We start from the raw sequence: 24,891 nt of genomic DNA on the forward strand, positions 1-24,891 counted from the left end.
TTTGTTGTGTGTTCATATGTTCATGATTTGTTGTGTGTTCATATGTTCATGATTTGTTGTGTGTTCATATGTTCATGATTTGTTGTGTGTTCATATGTTCATGATGTGTTGTGTGTTCATATGTTCATGATTTGTTGTGTGTTCATATGTTCATGATTTGTTGTGTGTTCATATGTTCATGATTTGTTGTGTGTTCATGATGTTCATGATTTGTTGTGTGTTCATGATTTGTTGTGTGTTCATGATGTTCATGATTTGTTGTGTGTTCATGATTTGTTGTGTGTTCATGTTTTGTTGTGTGTTCATGATGTTCATGATTTGTTGTGTGTTCATGATGTTCATGATTTGTTGTGTGTTCATGATTTGTTGTGTGTTCATGTTTTGTTGTGTGTTCATGATGTTCATGATTTGTTGTGTGTTCATGATTTGTTGTGTGTTCATGATGTTCATGATTTGTTGTGTGTTCATGATTTGTTGTGTGTTCATGATGTTCATGATTTGTTGTGTGTTCATTTGTTGTGTGTTCATGATTTGTTGTGTGTTCATGATGTTCATGATTTGTTGTGTGTTCATGTTTTGTTGCGTGTTCATGATGTTCATGATTTGTTGTGTGTTCATGATTTGTTGTGTGTTCATGTTGTGTTCATGCGTCATGATGCGTCGACGACATAAACACCTTCAGGTCAATATAAATGTTATTAAAAGACGAGTTAAAGAGACGTAAAGATCTTCAGGATCATCTTCAGCCTCAACAAACGTCACATTCATCTCCTCCAGTGTCTTCAGCTGCTGCTCCTTCTATGGTGTGTTCAAGGTCGTGTAAGAGTGAGAGAGAGTGAGACGATGAGCAGGTGAAGAGTGAGAAGCTCGTGATGGAAAACACTCGAAAAATATTCTCGTTCAGCGAAAGAACCACGTTGTTACTCATGCAACACTGACCTCTAGCGGCCAGAGGAGAACTGCACACTCGTCATCTACATCTGGAAGATGTTTCGACGTCATCAGAACCGACATGTTTGGTTCTGACCCACAATCTGAGGCAGTCGCTGCTGAAAACAAACGTCTTTTGTTCGTCGACTCACACAAAAGTCACTCCAGGTCTCGTTGAAAAAATGCTTTAATAAAAGAAATAAATAGAGCTTTGGACGTTACAGGCGCGACTTATTGCACAAACATTCATGTCAGAAGCAGAACTCGTGCGCGACGTTGTTGCATTTACTGGAACACAAGCAGCTTTTGATCGCCGTAAACAAGATATAATCACCAGCGTGTCAGGAGTCACTGGTTCTTCATTAATTCATCATTATTTGACTTTTTCTAGAGACAAAATCATCTTTTAAATCATCTTTTGACGCCAGTTTGTGGCTTCAGAGCCTAAATATAACAATTTATAACCATTTCCACGGAATCAGACTTTAAACGTATTATTATTTTATAATGTAGACATAAGTTCAGTGTAAAACTCAAAGTGAAAAGAAATATTCAGTTAACAATCTAAACAGAAAAAGTTAAATATAAAACAAAGGCTGAGTTTATTTTGATGCTGTAAAAAAATCAATGTAAAAAGTACATTTACTTACTTCTACACACTTGTTACTTCTTCAATTTTTTTAATGTATTTGTTTACATTGATTTGTTTTAACTGATGTTATTTTTACATGAATATTTCACAGAATCAAAATTTGTGCTTGAAATGTGACGTTTATTTGAATTCAAAGTCAGACCTTGTGTTAGAAATTCAAATATAAAGTCACGTTTGCTTCCGCAGTATCTTTTATATCAAATAAAGAGAGAAAAAACTTCTCTTTAAAGCGACAATATGTTAATGAAAAATGTCGTTTGTGGCGACACCAGGTGTCAGAACAGTGTATTGCACTGAGAAGAAAACTGTGTTTCAACTTTGCTGATGTATTTTTGTAACATGTTCACGAGACAAGATCAAGTCGCTCGTCCGTCAGTTTGTACTTTTATCTTGAGGTCAAAAGTATCTTCAAAGTAAAACCGTCTCCGAGCCAATGAGGTAAGTTTGGTCACATGACACTCAAGAGTCGTGCGGACAAAGTAACGTAAAGAAAAACATCGTCAGAAACGACAGTCAGTCAATGACTGTTGAAAACATGTTCAAATGTTACATAGTGCGGCTTTAAGAGTCTCTTCTTCACCTCGAGTTCCAGTGAATGCAACACCTGCGCAGGAACGCCATGATTGAAGCCACGCCTCATTGGCTGCTTCACAACACATGACCTTCAGCAGCCCTTGATCCCGAGAAGCAACAGTGAGTGTGTGTGTGTGTGTGTGTGTGTCGCCGGTGGGAGGTGTTGGCACTTGTGCGTTTGCTCTCGGACATTCATGGAGCGACGACATGGAGTCTCAGGTCCGACACACACCGACAAACCTCCAGTAGAAACTGAACTTATGATCTACTGTAGATCCACCTTATGATCTACAGTAGATCCACTTGTGATCTACAGTAGATCCACTTATGATCTACTGTAGATCCACCTTATGATCTACTGTAGATCCACTTATGATCTACTGTAGATCCACCTTATGCTCTACTGTAGATCCACTTATGATCTACTGTAGATCCACTTTTGATCTACTGTAGATCCACCTTATGCTCTACTGTAGATCCACTTATGATCTACTGTAGATCCACTTATGATCTACTGTAGATCCACTTATGATCTACTGTAGATCCACCTTATGATCTACTGTAGATCCACTTATGATCTACTGTAGATCCACTTATGATCTACTGTAGATCCACTTATGATCTACTGTAGATCCACTTATGATCTACTGTAGATCCACTTATGATCTACTGTAGATCCACCTTATGATCTACTGTAGATCCACTTATGATCTACTGTAGATCCACTTATGATCTACTGTAGATCCACTTATGATCTACTGTAGATCCACTTATGATCTACAGTAGATCCACTTATGATCTACTGTAGATCCACCTTATGATCTACTGTAGATCCACCTTATGATCTACTGTAGATCCACTTATGATCTACTGTAGATCCACCTTATGATCTACTGTAGATCCACTTATGATCTACTGTAGATTCACTTATGATCTACTGTAGATCCACCTTATGATCTACTGTAGATCCACTTATGATCTACTGTAGATCCACCGTGGATCTGGTCGCCGTGGAAACGATTCGTCGTAGACTTTTTTTTTTTTTTTTATCTTCAAATATATTTCTTAAGATTATTATTCACAATTTTAAAGTCTTTAATAAAAATAACTGTACATGCCTTAAATGATGGTCTATAAAAGGTTAATGACGTGAAACCATCGATTAAAGGGTCAATAATGCCACAGGAGTGAAGAGTCAAGGCAACCGTTAGCTACTGGAGGACGAGAGCAGGAGGTGCAGAACAAACAAGACGCTCGTGACCCGGTGCGTCCAGGTCCACGGAACCGTACCAACCAGTAAGTGCACCTTCTTGGAATGAACGAGGTCAGCGAGGGTCAGGGGTCGGGGGTCAGTCCAGCTCCAGACTGGCCTCCTCCGGCTCGGCCGGGACCCTCTTCTGCGTGTAGATGAAGGACAGCAGGAAGAGCGCGATGTCGTGCGAGCACCAGTAGCCGGTGTGCGACGTCACGGCCGACCAGTAGCGGCTCTCCACCAGACCCTCGCGCAGCTCGAAGTCCATGCGGCGCTGCAGCTCCACTGCGGACACAGAGGTCAAGGGTCAGACGCGGGGTTTTCGCCGGCGTCGACCGTCGTCGGGGCACCCACGTGAGTCGGGGGTCGGCGAGGTGGGCTGGGTCAGCGTGGACAGGCCGTACGCCGACTGACTCTCCGTCCTCCGCTGCTCCTCGTCCTCCAGACCCGAACCCCCCTCCAGACCCAGAGACACCGAGGGCTGGCTGTGAGACCTGGAGAAGTGAGAGAACAGGATTCCTCCGATGCCTTTGCCGATGCTTGCTGCTCCTGCAGGGACGCAACAAGAGTCGCGTCAGATGATCGAACCTCGTCTCGTGTTCGTCGACGTGATCCTCAATATTAACGATGACTTTTAAAACAGATGTTTACTGAGGTGAGTTTGGTCACATGACTCTCGGAGTCGTGCGGACAAAGTGACGTAAAGAGAATCATCGTCAGAATCTAGATGTTCTAGTCATTGACTGTAGAAAACATGTTAAAATGTTACATAGTGCGGCTTTAAGAGTCTTTTTTCTTCAACTAAAGTTCTTCAACATGTTATAATAAACTGAGAGATGATTGTTGTCGAGTATAAAGTTCATGAAAACTGCAGTAAATGTTAAGAAACTGTAGCTCGTTCCAGTGAATGCGACGTCATGATTGAAGCGTCGTCGTCACATGTTTATTAATGTAATTATCAATATTTACGAGGACTTTTAAAACAGATGTTTAATGAGGTAAGTTTGGTCACATGACTCTCAAGAGTCGTCCGGACAAAGTGACGTCAAGAGAATCATCGTCAGAATCTACAGTCAGTCATTGACTGTAGAAAACATGTTTAAATGTTACATAGTGCAGCTTTAAGAGTCTTTTTCCTTCAACTAAAGTTCCTTAAACGTGTTATAATAAACTGAGATAATGTTGTCGAGTATAAAGTTCATGAAAACTGCAGTAAATGTTAAGAAACTGTAGCTCGTTCCAGTGAATGCGACGTCATGATTGAAGCGACGTCGACCCTTATTTCGTCACATGTTTATCGATGTGATCGTCAATATTTATGAGGACTTTTAAAACAGATGTTTACTGAGGTAAGTTTGGTCACATGACTCTCGGAGTCGTGCCGACAAAGTGACGTAAAGAGAATCATCGTCGGAATCTATAGTCAGTCATTGACTGTTGAAAACATGTTAAAATGTTACATAGTGCGGCTTTAAGAGTCTTTTTTCTTCAACTAAAGTTCCTTAAACGTGTTGAATGAACTGAGATAATGTTGTCGAGTATAAAGTTCATGAAAACTGCAGTAAATGTTAAGAAACTGTAGCTCGTTCCAGTGAATGCGACGTCATGATTGAAGCGACGTCGTCACATGTTTATTAATGTAATTATCAATATTTACGATGACTTTTAAAACAGATGTTTACTGAGGTAAGTTTGGTCACATGACTCTCGGAGTCGTGCGGACAAAGTAACGTAAAGAAAATCATCGTCAGAATCTAGATTTTCTAGTCATTGACTGTTGAAAACATGTTAAAATGTTACATAGTGCGGCTTTAAGAGTCTTTTTTCTTCAACTAAAGTTCCTTAAACGTGTTATAATAAACTGAGATAATGTTGTCGAGTTTAAAGTTCATGAAAACTGCAGTAAATGTTAAGAAACTGTAGCTCGTTCCAGTGAATGCGACGTCATGATTGAAGCGACGTCGACCCTTATTTCGTCACATGTTTATCGATGTGATCCTCAATATTTACGAGGACTTTTAAAACAGATGTTTACTGAGGTAAGTTTGGTCACATGACTCTCAAGAGTCGTCCGGACAAAGTGAGGTAAAGAGAATCATCGTCAGAATCTAGATGTTCTAGTCATTGACTGTTGAAAACATGTTAAAATGTTACATAGTGCGGCTTTAAGAGTCTTTTTTCTTCAACTAAAGTTCTTCAACATGTTATAATAAACTGAGAGATGATTGTTGTCGAGTATAAAGTTCATGAAAACTGCAGTAAATGTTAAGAAACTGTAGCTCGTTCCAGTGAATGCGACGTCATGATTGAAGCGACGTCGTCACATGTTTATTAATGTAATTATCAATATTTTTGATGACTTTTAAAACAGATGTTTACTGAGGTAAGTTTGGTCACATGACTCTCGGAGTCGTCCGGACAAAGTGACGTCAAGAAAATCATCGTCAGAAACTCATTTTCTAGTCATTGACTGTTGAAAACATGTTAAAATGTTACATAGTGCGGCTTTAAGAGTCTTTTTCCTTCAACTAAAGTTCCTTCGACGTGTTGAATGAACTGAGATGATTGTTGTCGAGTATAAAGTTCATGAAAACTGCAGTAAATGTTAAGAAACTGTAGCTCGTTCCGCTGAAAGCAATTCATTAATGTGATCATCGATATTTATGATGACTTTTAAAACAGATGTTTACGTTTCTTGTTTTGTTTAGTTCAAATAATCTCGATTAAAAGACGCTTGAAGTGATTAAACTCATTCTAGTTTGTCAGTGAAACGATGATATCTTTCTCCACAAGATGGCGCTGTCGGCGCGTCAGATCACGAAGCTTGAAACAAAGAACCATCAGTGACTTCAAGATCAGACTCACAGTTACATCAGTTTTCATTCACAGCCGCAGATACGCTTTGAAATCGATATGAAAACTCAGGACGCGGTGAAAAGAAGGAAACCATGAACAACGAGTCGGTCTCTCCTGCGGCTCATGCTGTCAATAAGTTCATTGTTAACGTGTTTACTGAGGATTGAACGAACTTCAGGAGGTTAAAAACTGATTTAATAACTCATCGGAATCTTGAACTAAACTATTCCTCGCTGGGAGATCATGAGAGTGGACTTTGGACTTTTCCTCGCGACGAAAACACGATGAAAGCCACAAAAAAAGTCAAATCCCACGTCGATGATTTGGACTTTCCTCTCCATTTCAAAGCTGGACCTTCTACGTGAACATACGTCAGAGCAGGATTGTCTCACCCAGGATGCTGGCCTTGCCCAGGCTGGTGATGGACTCGCCGTAGTGTCTTCTGGGGAGGACGGGGGACGTGCTGGGGCTCGGGAGGCTCTCCGTGTCGGACGTGGGCTCCTTGAAGGGGTTCAGGAAGGTGGGTCTGATCTCGTCGTAGGGAGTGGGTTCCACGGCCGTGCACCTGTGGACCAGAGTGTCATGTTGGCTCAGGTGGATCTCACAGGGTCTCACAGGGTCTCACCAGTGGATCTGGACCGGAGCGATGTTGCTGTAGTGCTTCAGGATGAGAGGCTCCAGTCTGTAGGCCTGAGACGAGGAGCAGAAGAACCTCAGGGTTAAGAAGAACGTGCGAGATGATTGAAATAATCAAGACTCGCTCGTGACCTCTTTCTATCTTCGATCTTTATTCTTATGTACTCTTGATATATATATATACCAGGTGAAGGTGAAGGTGCAGGTGAAGGTGCAGGTGAAGGTGCAGGTGCAGGTGCAGGTGAAGGTGCAGGTGAAGGTGAAGGTGCAGGTGCAGGTGCAGGTGCAGGTGCAGGTGCAGGTGAAGGTGAAGGTGAAGGTGAAGGTGAAGGTGAAGGTGAAGGTGAAGGTGAAGGTGAAGGTGCAGGTGCAGGTGCAGGTGCAGGTGAAGGTGAAGGTGAAGGTGAAGGTGCAGGTGCAGGTGCAGGTGCAGGTGCAGGTGAAGGTGAAGGTGAAGGTGAAGGTGAAGGTGAAGGTGAAGGTGAAGGTGAAGGTGAAGGTGAAGGTGAAGGTGAAGGTGAAAGTGAAAGTGAAAGTGAAGGTGCAGGTGAAGTTGAAGGTGCAGGTGCAGGTGAAGGTGTAGGTGTAGGTGAAGGTGAAGGTGAAGGTGCAGGTGCAGGTGCAGGTGCAGGTGCAGGTGCAGGTGCAGGTGCAGGTGCAGGTGAAGGTGAAGGTGAAGGTCTACTGACCACCGGGTCCGTGGGGTGGAAGACGTTCAGCAGTCGGCTGCATATGGAGGTGGGCAGGATGTGGTCCTGGTGGCCACTGGTCCCGGGACGGATTCCTCTGAGAGCCAAGAACACGGCGAGAGGAGAACCCATGCAGAAGAAGCTCTCCACCTGACGAGGACATGATCACAGAGAGAGTTTGTTTCCGACGCCTGCTGATGACATCATGACAGCAACGATGATAATAATTAAGAAAGACACTCTTAACCTCTAATAAAAATCTACCTTAAACTTAAGTGCTGGTGGTGCTGAAGGTTTGGAGGCTTCCAGTGTTTGCAGTTGATCCTCCAGCTCTCTTAACCTGAGACAAGAGGAGAACGAATGAACACAAGGTTTCTCTTCCTGCATTCATCCGTGTTCATGACGTGACGAAACAGTTACATTTTCTGACACCAGGGGGAGCAAGAAACAATATTATCAATCTTGTTGCTTTACTTATTCATTTTCTAACCACCTTTGATTATCTACGTCCTGTGATCCATAATGCACGTCATGTGATCCTCTGTTTACGTCATGTGATCATTCGTTTACGTCATGTGATCGTTCGTTTACGTCATGTGATCGTTCGTTTACGTCATGTGATTATTCGTTTACGTCATGTGATCGTTCGTTTACGTCATGTGATCATTCGTTTACGTCATGTGATTATTCGTTTACGTCATGTGATCGTTCGTTTACGTCATGTGATCATTCGTTTACGTCATGTGATCATTCGTTTACGTCATGTGATCATTCGTTTACGTCATGTGATCATTCGTTTACGTCATGTGATCATTCGTTTACGTCATGTGATCGTTCGTTTACGTCATGTGATCATTCGTTTACGTCATGTGATCATTCGTTTACGTCATGTGATCATTCGTTTACGTCATGTGATCATTCGTTTACATCATGTGATCATTCGTTTACGTCATGTGATCATTCGTTTACGTCATGTGATCATTCGTTTACATCATGTGATCATTCGTTTACATCATGTGATCATTCGTTTACGTCATGTGATCATTCGTTTACATCATGTGATCATCCGTTTACATCATGTCATCATTCGTTTACATCATGTGATCATTCGTTTACGTCATGTGATCATTCGTTTACATCATGTGATCATTCGTTTACATCATGTGATCATTCGTTTACGTCATGTGATCATTCGTTTACATCATGTCATCATTCGTTTACGTCATGTGATCATTCGTTTACGTCATGTGATCATTCGTTTACATCATGTGATCATTCGTTTAAGTCATGTGATCATTTGTTTAAGTCATGTGATCATTTGTTTAAGTCATGTGATCATTCATTAACGTCATGTGATCATTCGTTTACGTCATGTGATCATTCGTTTACATCATGTGATCATTCGTTTACATCATGTGATCATTCGTTTACGTCATGTGATCATTCGTTTACGTCATGTGATCATTCGTTTACATCATGTGATCATTCGTTTACGTCATGTGATCATTCGTTTACGTCATGTCATCATTCGTTTACGTCATGTGATCATTCGTTTACATCATGTGATCATTCGTTTACATCATGTGATCATTCGTTTACGTCAGGTGATCATTCGTTTACATCATGTGATCATTCGTTTACATCATGTGATCATTCGTTTACGTCATGTGATCATTCGTTTAAGTCATGTGATCATTCGTTTAAGTCATGTGATCATTTGTTTAAGTCATGTGATCATTTGTTTAAGTCATGTGATCATTCATTAACGTCATGTGATCATTCGTTTAAGTCATGTGATCATTCATTAACGTCATGTGATCATTCGTTTAAGTCATGTGATCATTCGTTTAAGTCATGTGATCATTCGTTTAAGTCATGTGATCATTTGTTCAAGTCATGTGATCATTCATTAACGTCATGTGATCATTCGTTCAAGTCATGTGATCATTCATTAACGTCATGTGATCATTCATGTCAAGTGATCATTCGTTTACGTCATGTGATCCTCCGTTTTCATCATGTGATCATTAGTTTACGTCATGTGATCATTTGTTTATGTCATGTGATCATTCATTAACGTCATGTGATCATTCATTAACGTCATGTGATCATTCGTTTAAGTCATGTGATCATTCATTAACGTCATGTGATCATTTGTTTAAGTCATGTGATCATTTGTTTAAGTCATGTGATCATTTGTTTAAGTCATGTGATCATTCATTAACGTCATGTGATCATTTGTTTAAGTCATGTGATCATTCATTAACGTCATGTGATCATTCGTTTAAGTCATGTGATCATTTGTTTAAGTCATGTGATCATTCGTTTTAGTCATGTGATCATTCATTAACGTCATGTGATCATTCGTTTACGTCATGTGATCATTCATGTCAAGTGATCATTCGTTTACGTCATGTGATCCTCCGTTTACATCATGTGATCATTAGTTTACGTCATGTGATCATTTGTTTGTCATGTGATCATTCATTAACGTCATGTGATCATTCATTAACGTCATGTGATCATTCGTTTAAGTCATGTGATCATTCATTAACGTCATGTGATCATTCGTTTAAGTCATGTGATCATTCATTAACGTCATGTGATCATTCGTTTAAGTCATGTGATCATTTGTTTAAGTCATGTGATCATCCATTAACGTCATGTGATCATTCGTTTAAGTCATGTGATCATCAATTAACGTCATGTGATCATTCGTTCAAGTCATGTGATCATTTGTTTAAGTCATGTGATCATCCATTAACGTCATGTGATCATTCGTTTAAGTCATGTGATCATCAATTAATGTCATGTGATCATTCGTTCAAGTCATGTGATCATTTGTTTAAGTCATGTGATCATCCATTAACGTCATGTGATCATTCGTTCAAGTCATGTGATCATCATTCATTTCATGTTCATTGTGCACTTTAATTGTGTGATGATTTCCGTGACCATTACGCGTGTCATGTGATCATCAATGTCACGTGACGATCTAGTGTCGTACCGTTTCCTGGTGTGCTTCAGCTGCTCCAGCAGAAGCCTCTCCTCGTAGGAGGTCCAGCTCAGGTCCAGCTCCTTCTCCACGGCGTGATGCTCCTGCAGGCAGAAGCGAACAGGATCCCAGCCCGTCATGATGTCGTAGGTGATGACGCAGCCCAGGGAGTGAGACACGATGGACACCTTCCCTCCTCTCTCCTCGAAGTCAGGGTTGCGGGAGCAGAAGAGGGTGTAGAGTCTGTTGAGCTCCTGGGTGAGACCTTTAGTGATCTGAGGAGACGAGGCGTCAGGTGAGGTCAGAGGAGATCAGGAGTGAGACTCACCTCGTCTCTGTACAGAGGACTGTTGTAGTACATGATGTCCATGGCACTGCTGTTCAGGAGGTCGCGCAGGCCTCGCACTTTATCTGGAGTGATCGAGTCCACAGTGTCTGTGGAGAACATTAACATATCAACATCTGCAGCTGTGACTGAAATACAGTTGAAAATTGTTGGATTATAGTTGAAAATTGTTTGATTGTAGTTGAAAATTGTTTGATTATAGTTGAAAATTGTTTGATTATAGTTGAAAATTGCTTGATTATAGTTGAAAATTGTTGATTATAGTTGAAAATTGTTTGATTTTAGTTGAAAATTGTTGGATTATAGTTTAAAATTGTTGATTATAGTTTAAAATTGTTTGATTAAAGTTGAAAATTGTTGATTATAGTTGAAAATTGTTTGATTATAGTTGAAAATTGTTTGATTAAAGTTGAAAATTGTTGATTATAGTTGAAAATTGTTTGATTCTAGTTGAAAATTGTTGATTATAGTTGAAAATTGTTGATTATAGTTGAAAATTGTTTGATTATAGTTGAAAATTGTTGATTATAGTTGAAAATTGTTTGATTATAGTTGAAAATTGTTGATTATAGTTGAAAATTGTTTGATTATAGTTGAAAATTGTTTGATTAAAGTTGAAAATTGTTGATTATAGTTGAAAATTGTTTGATTATAGTTGAAAATTGTTTGATTAAAGTTGAAAATTGTTTGATTATAGTTGAAAATTGTTGATTATAGTTGAAAATTGTTTGATTATAGTTGAAAATTGTTGATTATAGTTGAAAATTGTTGATTATAGTTGAAAATTGTTTGATTAAAGTTGAAAATTGTTTGATTATAGTTGAAAATTGTTGATTATAGTTGAAAATTGTTTGATTATAGTTGAAAATTGTTTGATTAAAGTTGAAAATTGTTGATTATAGTTGAAAATTGTTTGATTATAGTTGAAAATTGTTTGATTAAAGTTGAAAATTGTTTGATTATAGTTGAAAATTGTTGATTATAGTTGAAAATTGTTTGATTATAGTTGAAAATTGTTGATTATAGTTGAAAATTGTTGATTATAGTTGAAAATTGTTTGATTAAAGTTGAAAATTGTTTGATTATAGTTGAAAATTGTTGATTATAGTTGAAAATTGTTTGATTGTAGTTGAAAATTGTTGATTATAGTTGAAAATTGTTTGATTATAGTTGAAAATTGTTGATTATAGTTGAAAATTGTTTGATTAAAGTTGAAAATTGTTGATTATAGTTGAAAATTGTTTGATTATAGTTGAAAATTGTTTGATTAAAGTTGAAAATTGTTGATTATAGTTGAAAATTGTTTGATTATAGTTGAAAATTGTTGATTATAGTTGAAAATTGTTGATTATAGTTGAAAATTGTTTGATTATAGTTGAAAATTGTTGATTATAGTTGAAAATTGTTTGATTATAGTTGAAAATTGTTGATTATAGTTGAAAATTGTTTGATTATAGTTGAAAATTGTTGATTATAGTTGAAAATTGTTTGATTATAGTTGAAAATTGTTTGATTAAAGTTGAAAATTGTTGGATTATAGTTGATTATAGTTGAAAATTGTTTGATTAAAGTTGAAAATTGTTGATTATAGTTGAAAATTGTTTGATTATAGTTGAAAATTGTTTGATTAAAGTTGAAAATTGTTGGATTATAGTTGAAAATTGTTGATTATAGTTGAAAATTGTTTGATTATAGTTGAAAATTGTTGATTATAGTTGAAAATTGTTTGATTATAGTTGAAAATTGTTTGATTAAAGTTGAAAATTGTTGATTATAGTTGAAAATTGTTTGATTATAGTTGAAAATTGTTTGATTAAAGTTGAAAATTGTTGATTATAGTTGAAAATTGTTTGATTATAGTTGAAAATTGTTGATTATAGTTGAAAATTGTTGATTATAGTTGAAAATTGTTTGATTATAGTTGAAAATTGTTGATTATAGTTGAAAATTGTTTGATTATAGTTGAAAATTGTTGATTATAGTTGAAAATTGTTTGATTATAGTTGAAAATTGTTTGATTAAAGTTGAAAATTGTTGATTATAGTTGAAAATTGTTTGATTATAGTTGAAAATTGTTTGATTAAAGTTGAAAATTGTTGGATTATAGTTGAAAATTGTTGATTATAGTTGAAAATTGTTTGATTATAGTTGAAAATTGTTGATTATAGTTGAAAATTGTTTGATTATAGTTGAAAATTGTTTGATTAAAGTTGAAAATTGTTGATTATAGTTGAAAATTGTTTGATTATAGTTGAAAATTGTTTGATTAAAGTTGAAAATTGTTGATTATAGTTGAAAAATGTTGATTATAGTTGAAAATTGTTTGATTATAGTTGAAAATTGTTTGATTAAAGTTGAAAATTGTTGGATTATAGTTGAAAATTGTTGGATTATAGTTGAAAATTGTTGGATTATAGTTGAAAATTGTTTGATTATAGTTGAAAATTGTTGATTATAGTTGAAAATTGTTTGATTATAGTTGAAAATTGTTTGATTAAAGTTGAAAATTGTTTGATTATAGTTGAAAATTGTTGATTATAGTTGAAAATTGTTTGATTACAGTTGAAAATTGTTTGATTATAGTTGAAAATTGTTTGATTAAAGTTGAAAATTGTTTGATTATAGTTGAAAATTGTTGATTATAGTTGAAAATTGTTGATTATAGTTGAAAATTGTTTGATTATAGTTGAAAATTGTTGATTATAGTTGAAAATTGTTTGATTATAGTTGAAAATTGTTGATTATAGTTGAAAATTGTTTGATTATAGTTGAAAATTGTTTGATTAAAGTTGAAAATTGTTGATTATAGTTGAAAATTGTTTGATTATAGTTGAAAATTGTTTGATTAAAGTTGAAAATTGTTGATTATAGTTGAAAATTGTTTGATTATAGTTGAAAATTGTTGATTATAGTTGAAAATTGTTGATTATAGTTGAAAATTGTTTGATTATAGTTGAAAATTGTTGATTATAGTTGAAAATTGTTTGATTATAGTTGAAAATTGTTGATTATAGTTGAAAATTGTTTGATTATAGTTGAAAATTGTTTGATTAAAGTTGAAAATTGTTGATTATAGTTGAAAATTGTTTGATTATAGTTGAAAATTGTTTGATTAAAGTTGAAAATTGTTGGATTATAGTTGAAAATTGTTGATTATAGTTGAAAATTGTTTGATTATAGTTGAAAATTGTTGATTATAGTTGAAAATTGTTTGATTATAGTTGAAAATTGTTTGATTAAAGTTGAAAATTGTTGATTATAGTTGAAAATTGTTTGATTATAGTTGAAAATTGTTTGATTAAAGTTGAAAATTGTTGATTATAGTTGAAAATTGTTTGATTATAGTTGAAAATTGTTGATTATAGTTGAAAATTGTTGATTATAGTTGAAAATTGTTTGATTATAGTTGAAAATTGTTGATTATAGTTGAAAATTGTTTGATTATAGTTGAAAATTGTTGATTATAGTTGAAAATTGTTTGATTATAGTTGAAAATTGTTTGATTAAAGTTGAAAATTGTTGATTATAGTTGAAAATTGTTTGATTATAGTTGAAAATTGTTTGATTAAAGTTGAAAATTGTTGGATTATAGTTGAAAATTGTTGATTATAGTTGAAAATTGTTTGATTATAGTTGAAAATTGTTGGATTATAGTTCAAAATTGTTGATTATAGTTGAAAATTGTTTGATTAAAGTTGAAAATTGTTTGATTAAAGTTGATGCTAAGATTGAAACAAACAAAGTCATTTCTAAATAAATGTATTTAGAAATACTTGTATATACATTATATTTAAATACACACTATACTTATATATACACATTATATTTATATATACACTATACTTATATATACACACACGTTATATTTATATATACATTATACTTATATATACATTATACTTATATATACACACAATACTTCTATATACATTATACTTGTATATACATTATACTTATAATCCCCCCTCACTACACATCACATGGATTAGCTGATGTGTACGTAGGAGCGACAAAGAGAAAACGAACCTCCATCCAAGGACAACTTGGACCTCCACTCCACCGGCAGGAACTCCACATGCTCTTCATTGTGCTCAGCAAAGTGTTTCTCCTCCATTTTCCTCACGCCTTCCCTCAACCTTCACACAAACGAAAGGGTTATTGTTCAAGTGCTGGTGAGTCATAGACCTGCACTGGTGTTTAAACATGTACTGCAGGTCAGTATCTTCTGTTCACTGACGCACTAACGACTCTCACTGGGATGTAAAGATAAAAGCATCTATTCAAAGATAGACTTGAATCTTAACTCATCTTTAAAGTGTGTTTTAATCATTCATGAGTGTTTCTAACTGCAGTTATTAACCACTAAACTAAACGCAGCGCAACATATGGTTGATCTTTCCTCCTGTGAGGCTGTAATCCACGCCTCGCTCTACTTGACCTGCTTAAGACTAATCTTCATCCGACGCTGGAGCGACGGATCACGACTGTTAGGTCATATTTTCACTCACATGCCAGTGTTCTTGATGATGCGCCCCTGATCCATCTTCTGCCCGATGCCGTGCACCACGAAGACGATGTGCGTGGTCTGGGGCGGCCGGTCCTCGGGCGACGCCTCCTCCACGTACCCCCGGTGGAGCCTCGTGCCGCTGCTGGAGGCTGCAAGAAGGTGTTGTCTTTGAGAACCTCATCTCAACTTTACACTGAGAAACGTGTCCTCAAGATGTTCCACTGAAATGGATAGTAAGACGGGAACATCTGGGAACATCTGGGAACATCTGGGAACACACCGTGTTTCACTTCACTTGCTTCTCAAGATGATCATGTTGATATAATACTTCATGTTGGAAGTAGAATAACAATCAAACCTGTGATCGTCGCCAAAAACAAAGGAGGAATTGAACAACCTTTAAAAGGCCTTAAATTGAATAACGATCGACTCTTTATTTGTCTCAAGGTTTTAAACTCAATGAATGGGCCTATTCATGGTATTGTAGAAATAATAAAAGAGTATTTAAAACAAAACAGTTTACCGGCTTTGCAGATAGAAAAGACCAACGAGGAAAAATCCAGCCACAGATCAGTTGATGGTGTTCATTTAGAGTCTGAGAAGATCTTTGTAGCACCGTGAGTGAAACAAACTGACTCCAGAGATTCATTAGATTTCTAAAAATGTACAATTAACATGACCAAATACAGCATTTGCGGTTTAACTTCCAGCCTCTAGATGGCAGCGCTCGTTACGTCATCCACGGCTAAAGGAAGAATGATGACTGAGGACGAGAGGATACAGTGACTCCAGCAGCTTCTAAAGCTGATGTTTGGACATATTTTGGTTTGAAAACAAATTAAAGCAGTTATGACTTCTTCAAGAATCATGTGGTCTGTAAATACTACAACACCAGAGTCTAGTACTGGACAATACTACACATATATACTTGTTACTACACTATCACAACACCAGAGTCAAGTACTGGACAATACTACACATATATACTTGTTACTACACTATCACAACACCAGAGTCAAGTACTGGACAATACTACACATATATACTTGTTACTACACTATCACAACACCAGAGTCAAGTACTGGACAATACTACAGATATATACTTGTTACTACACTATCACAACACCAGAGTCAAATACTGGACAATACTACACATATATACTTGTTACTACACAATCACAACACCAGAGTCAAGTACTGGACAATACTACACATATATACTTGTTCCTACACTATCACAACACCAGAGTCAAGTACTGGACAATACTACACATATATACTTGTTCCTACACTATCACAACACCAGAGTCAAGTACTGGACAATACTACACATATATACTTGTTACTACACAATCACAACACCAGAGTCAAGTACTGGACAATACTACACATATATACTTGTTACTACACTATCACAACACCAGAGTCAAGTACTGGACAATACTACACATATATACTTGTTACTACACTATCACAACACCAGAGTCAAGTACTGGACAATACTACACATATATACTTGTTACTACACTATCACAACACCAGAGTCAAGTACTGGACAATACTACACATATGTACTTGTTACTACACTATCACAACACCAGAGTCAAGTACTGGACAATACTACACATATATACTTGTTACTACACTATCACAACACCAGAGTCAAGTACTGGACAACACTACACATATATACTTGTTACTACACTATCACAACACCAGAGTCAAGTACTCAACAATACTACACATATATCCTTGTAACTACACTATCACAACACCAGAGTCAAGTACTGGACAATACTACACATATATACTTGTTACTACACTATCACAACACCAGAGTCAAGTACTGGACAACACTACACATATATACTTGTTACTACACTATCACAACACCAGAGTCAAGTACTCAACAATACTACACATATATCCTTGTAACTACACTATCACAACACCAGAGTCAAGTACTGGACAATACTACACATATATACTTACTTACTACACTATCAGTATACATCGTATCTTTGTATCATGATACGCATCAACACACTCTTGACAAACACACACTCGCCCTAAAAACCTCATCATTCTGGTGATAAAAGAACAAAAACAAACCTTTGGAGAAGCCGAGCGTCTGCGTGACGGTCCGTGCGATCTTGGAGGTGGTGGCGTCGCTGTAGAGGTAGACCTCGTCCACGCTGTGCCAGTCCACGTGGGTCCGACTCAACTTGAGACTGTGAATGGCTGAAGGATAGAGAGCAGGTCAGTGAGAGGGTGAACCATCGAGGAGAGGATAGTGTTGGGAGAGGAAAGATGGGGGTCTCTGGGGGGGTCTGTTAGCTCAATGCTAAGCTCATCGCACGATCAAACAGACTTGATCTGCAGGATAAAAACACAGTTTCACACACAGATTCAAAGATGAGCGATTGCTTGTCTGCCCTGGTTTAAGGCAGAAGACTAATGGGAGTAAAACTACATTAATGGTGTCACTAGAGAGCAGACAAGTAAAAGCCTGAGGATCTACAGGAGGAAGCAGAGAATCAAACGGTTATTCAGTCCATGCACATCCCTGTCGCTCTGGCCTCGAGCCACTGCAGTCACGGCTGTGAACTCATCTGAACCCGGGAGTTAAAGCCCTTAAGAAGTGGGTGAAGAGTTCTGGTTACATCTACGCTGACCTGGCAGTGCTACAGGTCAACCTTCTGCCACACTAACCAGGAATCTGACAGAAATCTCGGAGGTGGAACCAGGAAGTCGGTCGTTTCTAAAACACGTTCAGAGTCAAGAGCATCGATTTGTCCCAACGACGGACGGAAAAACCCACTTCTGTTGAGAGGCTTCGTGAAACGGTCCCACGAGTGGCAGATCAAAACAACAACAACACACTTTAATCGACGCGACGACATCTCCCTGGACCTCCAGATGATTCACACTTAGAATATAAACATCTCCTCTTCAGAGCCAGAAAAGATGGAAACAAACAAACAAACGACAGAATCTAAAAGTAAGTTTTCTGTGAAACGCTCTGTAACAAAACTACATTGAATTAGACGCCAAAGTATCAACACAAACTTCAGTCAAATCTCTACTTTGCCGGCTGAGAAGAGAAACGTCAAGCAGACGTCGCCATCGAGCTGCACTTCTCAGAAACGTAGACGGAAAATAAAGAAGAAAGATGTTAAATATAGAAACCTTTGTGAAAAAACAAGAACAGTAAGAGAAACGGTAGAACTTTCTGCATCACCGTGCAAATAAAAGAGTCCAATAAAAGCGGGAGGATGAGAGGAAAAGAGGAAGTGCAGATCGGAACAACTTCCTCTACGGGTTCCAAGGTTACAGCTTGAGCGGAGCAGTGTCTGCTGGGTAAATTCCTGAGTGGATTGTTTTGCTCGTGGTCTTTTGTTTCGACAAAACTTCTAACGGAGAACTTCAAAGAGGCCGACAAGTACATCAGGGGTTAGAAAATGAACCAATGGGACGATTTCTCCGTCATCGAGTGGATTTGATTGGATCGGACGTGTGTCAATCAAAACTGCTGATTTGGAAGATGATTAAAGTCATGAAATGCAAGTAAGTAATGGATATTTCTAAAGTGCCTTTTCAGTGATTAGTGATTTAGTCGAGGCATCGGAGTGAAGTCATGACAATAATCTACATAATACTTATTAATATTGACTCATTATCATGCATCATATGAAGGATCATCATCATATCAGTTGTTATCAGCAGCTCCAGAGATTAACGGTCGTGATGTACATCCAGGTCTATAGTGCGGCGACACAACAGCGGCTCTGTTGGCGCGTCTCTGGAGCTCGGATCCGAGCCGAAGGGAGTGAATGGTGGCGTTTAACTAGTGACACGGTCTCACGGCCGGAGGAGGAGGAGGAGGAGGAGGAGGAGGAGGAGGAGGAGGAGGAGGACGAGGAGGACGAGGAGGAGGACGAGGACGAGGAGGAGGAGGACGAGGACGAGGAGGACGAGGAGGAGGACGAGGAGGAGGACGAGGAGGAGGACGAGGACGAGGAGGAGGAAGAGGACGAGGAGGACGAGGAGGACGAGGAGGAGGAGGAGGACGAGGAGGAGGAGGACGAGGAGGAGGAGGACGAGGAGGAGGAGGACGAGGAGGAGGAGGACGAGGAGGAGGAGGACGAGGAGGAGGAGGACGAGGAGGACGAGGAGGACGAGGAGGACGAGGAGGAGGAGGAGGAGGACGAGGAGGAGGACGAGGAGGAGGACGAGGAGGAGGACGAGGAGGAGGAGGAGGACGAGGAGGAGAAGGAGGGGGAGGAGGACGAGGAGGAGGAGGAGGACGAGGACGAGGACGAGGAGGACGAGGAGGACGAGGACGAGGACGAGGACGAGGACGAGGACGAGGACGAGGAGGAGAAGGAGGACGGCGTGGAAGCGAGGACGCCGCCGAGATAAGAGGAGGTCAAGGGTGAAGGAGTTTTCAATAAAGCATGTTATTCGAGTGATTTCTCTGCAGGAGGACACAACACTAATACTCGAGCGTGAGTCCAGATCCCAGATCTAAAGACCAAACTAGCGCTACTACACTGGAGGCACGAGAGCAGGAAGCAAAACAAATAAACATCTAGTGACGTGTGGATCTAGAAGGAGGCAGAGATGCAAAGACATTTGTACGGTACCTTGGCAGCGTTTGCGCTTGTGACATGTGGTTCTAGCACTCGTCTGATATCCACTCCATTTGAATAGGAATGGGAGGTAGAAAGGGGGGAGGTGGGAGAGAACTAACAACCAAAAGAGAGTGAGAATCGTCCGTACGGCACAACAGGAAGTCACACTCACCAGATCGCTTCATCCTGAGCTCGCGGCTCACGGCGAAGGATTCGTTACGATGAACCGTGAGCCGCGAGCTCAAGATGAAGTCGGTGATTTAAATGTCATTAAAATAAAATCACTTGTTAAGACACATGTTATTGACATCATCAAGGGGAGTAGAAATCACAGGGATGGCAGTTCATTTACAAATCATTTGTTTATCAAATAACTGGTTCCAAATGAAACCAGTCCACGCCGGGTTGACGCCCGGCGCCCTCAGCAGAGACGTCTCAGGAGCTGTGCTGAGTGGACAGGAAGTGAGTTTGCAGTCCTGGGTCGACGTCCATTGATCCTTTTATAAATAAGTTATGTGAGTGCAGGATTCTTTCAAGAGGATAACCAGCGAACATGTGTTGTTTTTGAAAGCGACTCCAGGTCTACAAACAGATCATCTTTGAGACCGTTCAAGGATGAGCGTTTAAAACCCTTAAAATACATAAATGTATCTTCAGTGTCATCGTTTAAAGAGTCGCCGTCACATGATCAGCTGGCAGTCGTCCAGTCGTCGCTCCTTCATGTCGTCGTGAACATTTCTGTCTGGAGATCATAATCTTCACTCAAACCTGCAGGACCTGAAGCCTGTGTTTGTGTCGACGTCAACAAGAATAGAAGCTTCAACGGGCAGGTTTTCTGAATCCAATTTTATAAAATGTAAAAAAAAAACTCCAGAGGCGACTTTATTTATAGTCCGTCAGTCATGATAGTTGGAGGAGCAGCAGTGGAACGTCTGCTGAAAAGGAAACTACTCTGAGTTGATAACGATCTATTCTAAGCAAATTTTACATGTGGATTTGTGTAGCCGGGGGAGGTGTGTACACGACACTCCTTTGTCGAGGTCTAGGATTTACAACTATGACGTCATAACACGTCAAGGGTTCTACACTTAAAATACACATTTAACACTCATTTCAAGACAAATTACAAGAATTAATTCTCCACAAAATCAACATTTTAGTTGAAAATACCTCATTTAACCAATTGTTTTCAACAGCATCCACTCTGTGCTTTAAACCACAGTCTTTTGCTTGTATTCAACACACACACACACACACACACACACACACACACACACACACACACACACACACACACACACACACACACACACACACACACACACACACACACACACACACACACACACACACACACACACACACACACACACACACACACTCACACACACACACACTCACACACTCACACACAGGAGCTCTTGTGTGTTGAGTCTGCATCAAAGAGTGTGTCAGTCTCACATCTACTCTCTAATACGTTTGTCTGGAGGCAGCGATGGCGAGAAATGTTTGAGTCACACCTGCGTTGATATCGTACGGATGTTGAATGTAGGTCCACGTGAGGTCGGGTCAGCATCAAGTGTGTTCAGAAGATCAGTCCCAGACTCACCGTTCTTTCTGTCGATGGTCTTCACCACCTGGTCGGCCTCCAGCGGGTCCTGCACCTGCTGGCTGGGGAAGCGCTTGAGATGCTCCTGCTCGATCAGGTCGCTCTCCTCCTCGTCCAGGGGCAGCCAGGTGCCGTCCACGAACCACTGGCCTCTCATCACGGGGATGTGGTCTTGTTCTGTGAAGGAGGGACATTTGATTAAACCCGACTCGGCTCGGCGGGACCCGGGAGAGTCCCGGTCCTCGGCGTGCGAGGAGCGAGGTCAGTCGTGGTTACACTTGACAGTTTCTGAGTAAGAAACGGACTCGGAGTCACTTATTATTCCCTGATTCTCCTCGGATCTGGTCGAGTTCAGTCCAGAACACATTAGTCCGAACCCTCTTCGTCACATGACAGTAATTACAGATGTTCCCTCGATATTCTGGACCATGTGAATCACAACCAGCTTAAAGGAACAAATCATTTAATTCCAGCTTCATTTAAAACCTTTGCATCGTAAACACTTTAATAATGTATTACAGACTCTAGAGAGTCAAGAACAGTTTTTAATGTTCTAACGATCCATGATAACCCTTCGTGGACGTGGACTGACCATCAAGTCTGGTCCTCAAAAGAAGCTTTGAACATAAAGGAAGGAACACGCTATGTTTATATGAAGAAAGATCTATCACACGCCAACATCTCAGGATCACTTTAGAATGAATAAGAATTATAGATGATGAATATTGTACGAGTCTAAGTATGAGTCTAAATCCAAAATTTCCTAAGAATTAAGTAAGTAAGTAATTTTTATTTGTATAGTGCTATTCCAAAGCTTAGGAGCAACAGTCTGGAAGGATTTCTCTCCTCTGGTCCTGAAGTTCAGGAACCATCAGTAGATTCTGATCCACAGACCTCAGAGCCCGAGCTGGGGTGTAAGGCTGTCAAAAGTTATTCTGAGGGTTTCGACAAGAACCTGGCGACTCCATACAAATCATGAAATGGGGGCAACGATGAAATATATTGTGAAGTATAGAGTGTATACATGTACTTGTATTTCACACTAAAATATTTACAAGATATTGTGAGATTATGTGTGTGTTTTTTGAAGTTACATGTAGAAAGTGTTTCTTATAATGGTCACGAAAGGAGTTCATTTGATTTATTTGACAAAGAAAAACATCCAAATACCTTCATCGTACTCGTCTCTAAAGTATTGTCTTGAGAAAACTTTCCTTTTGTTTTTTAAAGAAGTCTATATTTCAACAGTTATGTTACATCGTCTATTTCTACATGTTTCACTACTATTTATGATTTATATGACTTTTAAAAAGCATATATTTCCTGGTTCTGATCTTATTTAATCCTTTTATTCTAAACTGACACCAGAACCATGTTGACGACACTGACAAGACAAGGTTCTGGTTCTGATGTGTAGATAGAAAGTGTGTTTAAACACACATGTACTCACGCTTCCAGTAAACAGGAACACACTCTCTCTCCACCACGTTCACTTCATACAGTCCTCCTCGGACACACACTGGTTCCACGAGGATCTGGACCCCGTCCGAGGAGAACCTCTCCAGGGGGTCTTCATGGACGCTGCTGGTCCTGGTCTCCAGTGGCCGGTCCGGATCTCGACTCTGGAGCCCGTTATTGTTGCAGAACCCCCCCACACCTGCCGCCACACCTGCCGCCACACCTGACGTCACCTGGACGTAGTCCCGGTACGTGCACTCGATCTGGAGCGAGTCGTGACCCACGAAGGGCTTCCAGGTCTTCTTGTCCTCCTTGAAGAACCAGCGAACCTCCTCCGGTCCCAGCTCCACCACCGCCTCGTCCTGCCGGTCCCTGTTGGACCGGGACCTCTTCCGGCGCTCGAACAGCGGACCCGCGCTGCTCTCGTCGTCCAGGTCCAGGTAAGGAGGACTCAGGTCCAGGAACAGTCCGTCCTGGTGCCGCTCGTGCTCGCCCGGCAGGTGCGCGTCCAGCCCGGACTGGATGGACGACATGCCCGCCGTGACGCTCTCGTCCATGGGGCTCATGTAGCGGCAGCACCGGGTCACATCCCCGTCCCAGTCCCGGTCCCGGTCCCGGTCCTGGGGGTGGTTGTTGTTGCTAGCGGGCGCAGGGAAGAAGGTCGAGGTCTGGCCGTTGAACACGCTCATCACGGACCCGCGGAACAAGTCGCTCGGTCCCCGGAACCATCGGCGCTTCTGTCGCCTCCTGAACAAACGTTAACTTGAATTTAAATCCACGACTTCCATCTTGTTCCTCCTCCCGCGGGTGTTAGCTGGAGCCGCCGGTCAAACTCCGCAGCTAACTCGTTAGCCACCTAGCTCGTTAGCCACCTAGCTCGTTAGCCTCCTAGCTCGTTAGCCTCCTAGCTCCAGGACTTCCGGCTCGGCTGCTGCTCCTCTCCCGGGCTCTGACGGGTGAGTGTCGGCGCGTCTGGAGCTCAGGCTCGTTCGAGGACTTCATGCGCGTCGACGAGTCACGCGAGCACTGACCACTGGAGTGCGCGCGCCCGGGGGTTCCGGGGCAGGAGGCGTGGACGCGCGCGTGAAAGTTATAGAACGTGGTGACGTTTGATGTTTGTGGACTGCGGTTCTCCCGTCGACCGGTAGAGGGAGACAAAGCTTTTTCTTCTTTTTTTTTTTTAAACATGCGCAGAAACGACGCGTCAATAACGAACTGGTTATTTATGCGCTTTTTATATTCGAGTAGTTCGAGCGAAGCATCATGTAATTAAGATAGTGATGCGTAGGAAAGAGTTTTACATCAAAGGCAACATAGACACAGTCGATAAGCACTTAAGTAAGTAAGTAATTTATATTTATAGATATTTTCCAGACCAGGGTCACAAAGCGCTTAAACAATCAAAACAATATTCAATAAAGTATATACTTTAAAGATCAAGATAATACAGAGACAAACACAGGAGTCTCAGAGAATCAAAGAAAAGCCTGAACAAATAAAAGTGTATTTATAAACATCCGTGATATTAATTTTGGTTTTATGAGCAATAATGTCAACGTCAAGACTTGAACTCGGCGCTTGTGGTGAATATTTATTATATTGTAATATATTGTATTATATTTCCGACACTACATTCGAAAAAAAGAATGAAATAAAAACACTTAGATGTACAGGGATTTGGTGCGAGTTTCTCAGTATCATAGATACATAAACTTGAACATACATGTGGAGAAAATCTCTACAAAAATCAGA

The 24,891-nt window shown here is 39.7% G+C and overlaps 1 protein-coding gene across 4 annotated transcripts; it reads right to left on the reverse strand.

Moving 5' to 3' along the window:
* Nucleotides 1-1,101: 1,101 nt before the first annotated feature.
* Nucleotides 1,102-24,297, reverse strand: ddhd1a (DDHD domain containing 1a). Of its 4 annotated transcripts, none has more exons than XM_087780320.1 (16): nt 23,132-24,297; nt 21,682-21,858; nt 20,085-20,186; nt 17,551-17,679; nt 15,438-15,585; nt 14,956-15,065; nt 10,912-11,018; nt 10,596-10,858; nt 7,853-7,928; nt 7,589-7,738; nt 6,889-6,953; nt 6,656-6,828; nt 3,762-3,956; nt 2,970-3,692; nt 2,682-2,902; nt 1,102-2,435 (listed from the first exon to the last, which is right to left on the reverse strand). In XM_087780320.1, the coding sequence occupies exons 1-14, from the start codon at nt 23,826-23,828 to the stop codon at nt 3,505-3,507; spliced, it is 2,580 nt and encodes an 859-aa protein (XP_087636446.1). In that variant the 5' UTR covers nt 23,829-24,297; the 3' UTR covers nt 1,102-2,435; nt 2,682-2,902; nt 2,970-3,504. The 4 variants fall into 4 exon arrangements, with proteins under 4 accessions (XP_087636446.1, XP_087636445.1, XP_087636447.1 ...); XM_087780319.1 differs by having other exon boundaries at nt 2,682-2,924; XM_087780321.1 differs by lacking the exon at nt 2,682-2,902.
* Between the last annotated feature and the right edge of the window lie 594 nt (nt 24,298-24,891).

Source organism: Callionymus lyra, chromosome 18, assembly GCF_982586985.1.
Source record: "Callionymus lyra chromosome 18, fCalLyr1.hap1.1, whole genome shotgun sequence".
Lineage (NCBI taxonomy): Eukaryota > Metazoa > Chordata > Actinopteri > Syngnathiformes > Callionymidae > Callionymus > Callionymus lyra.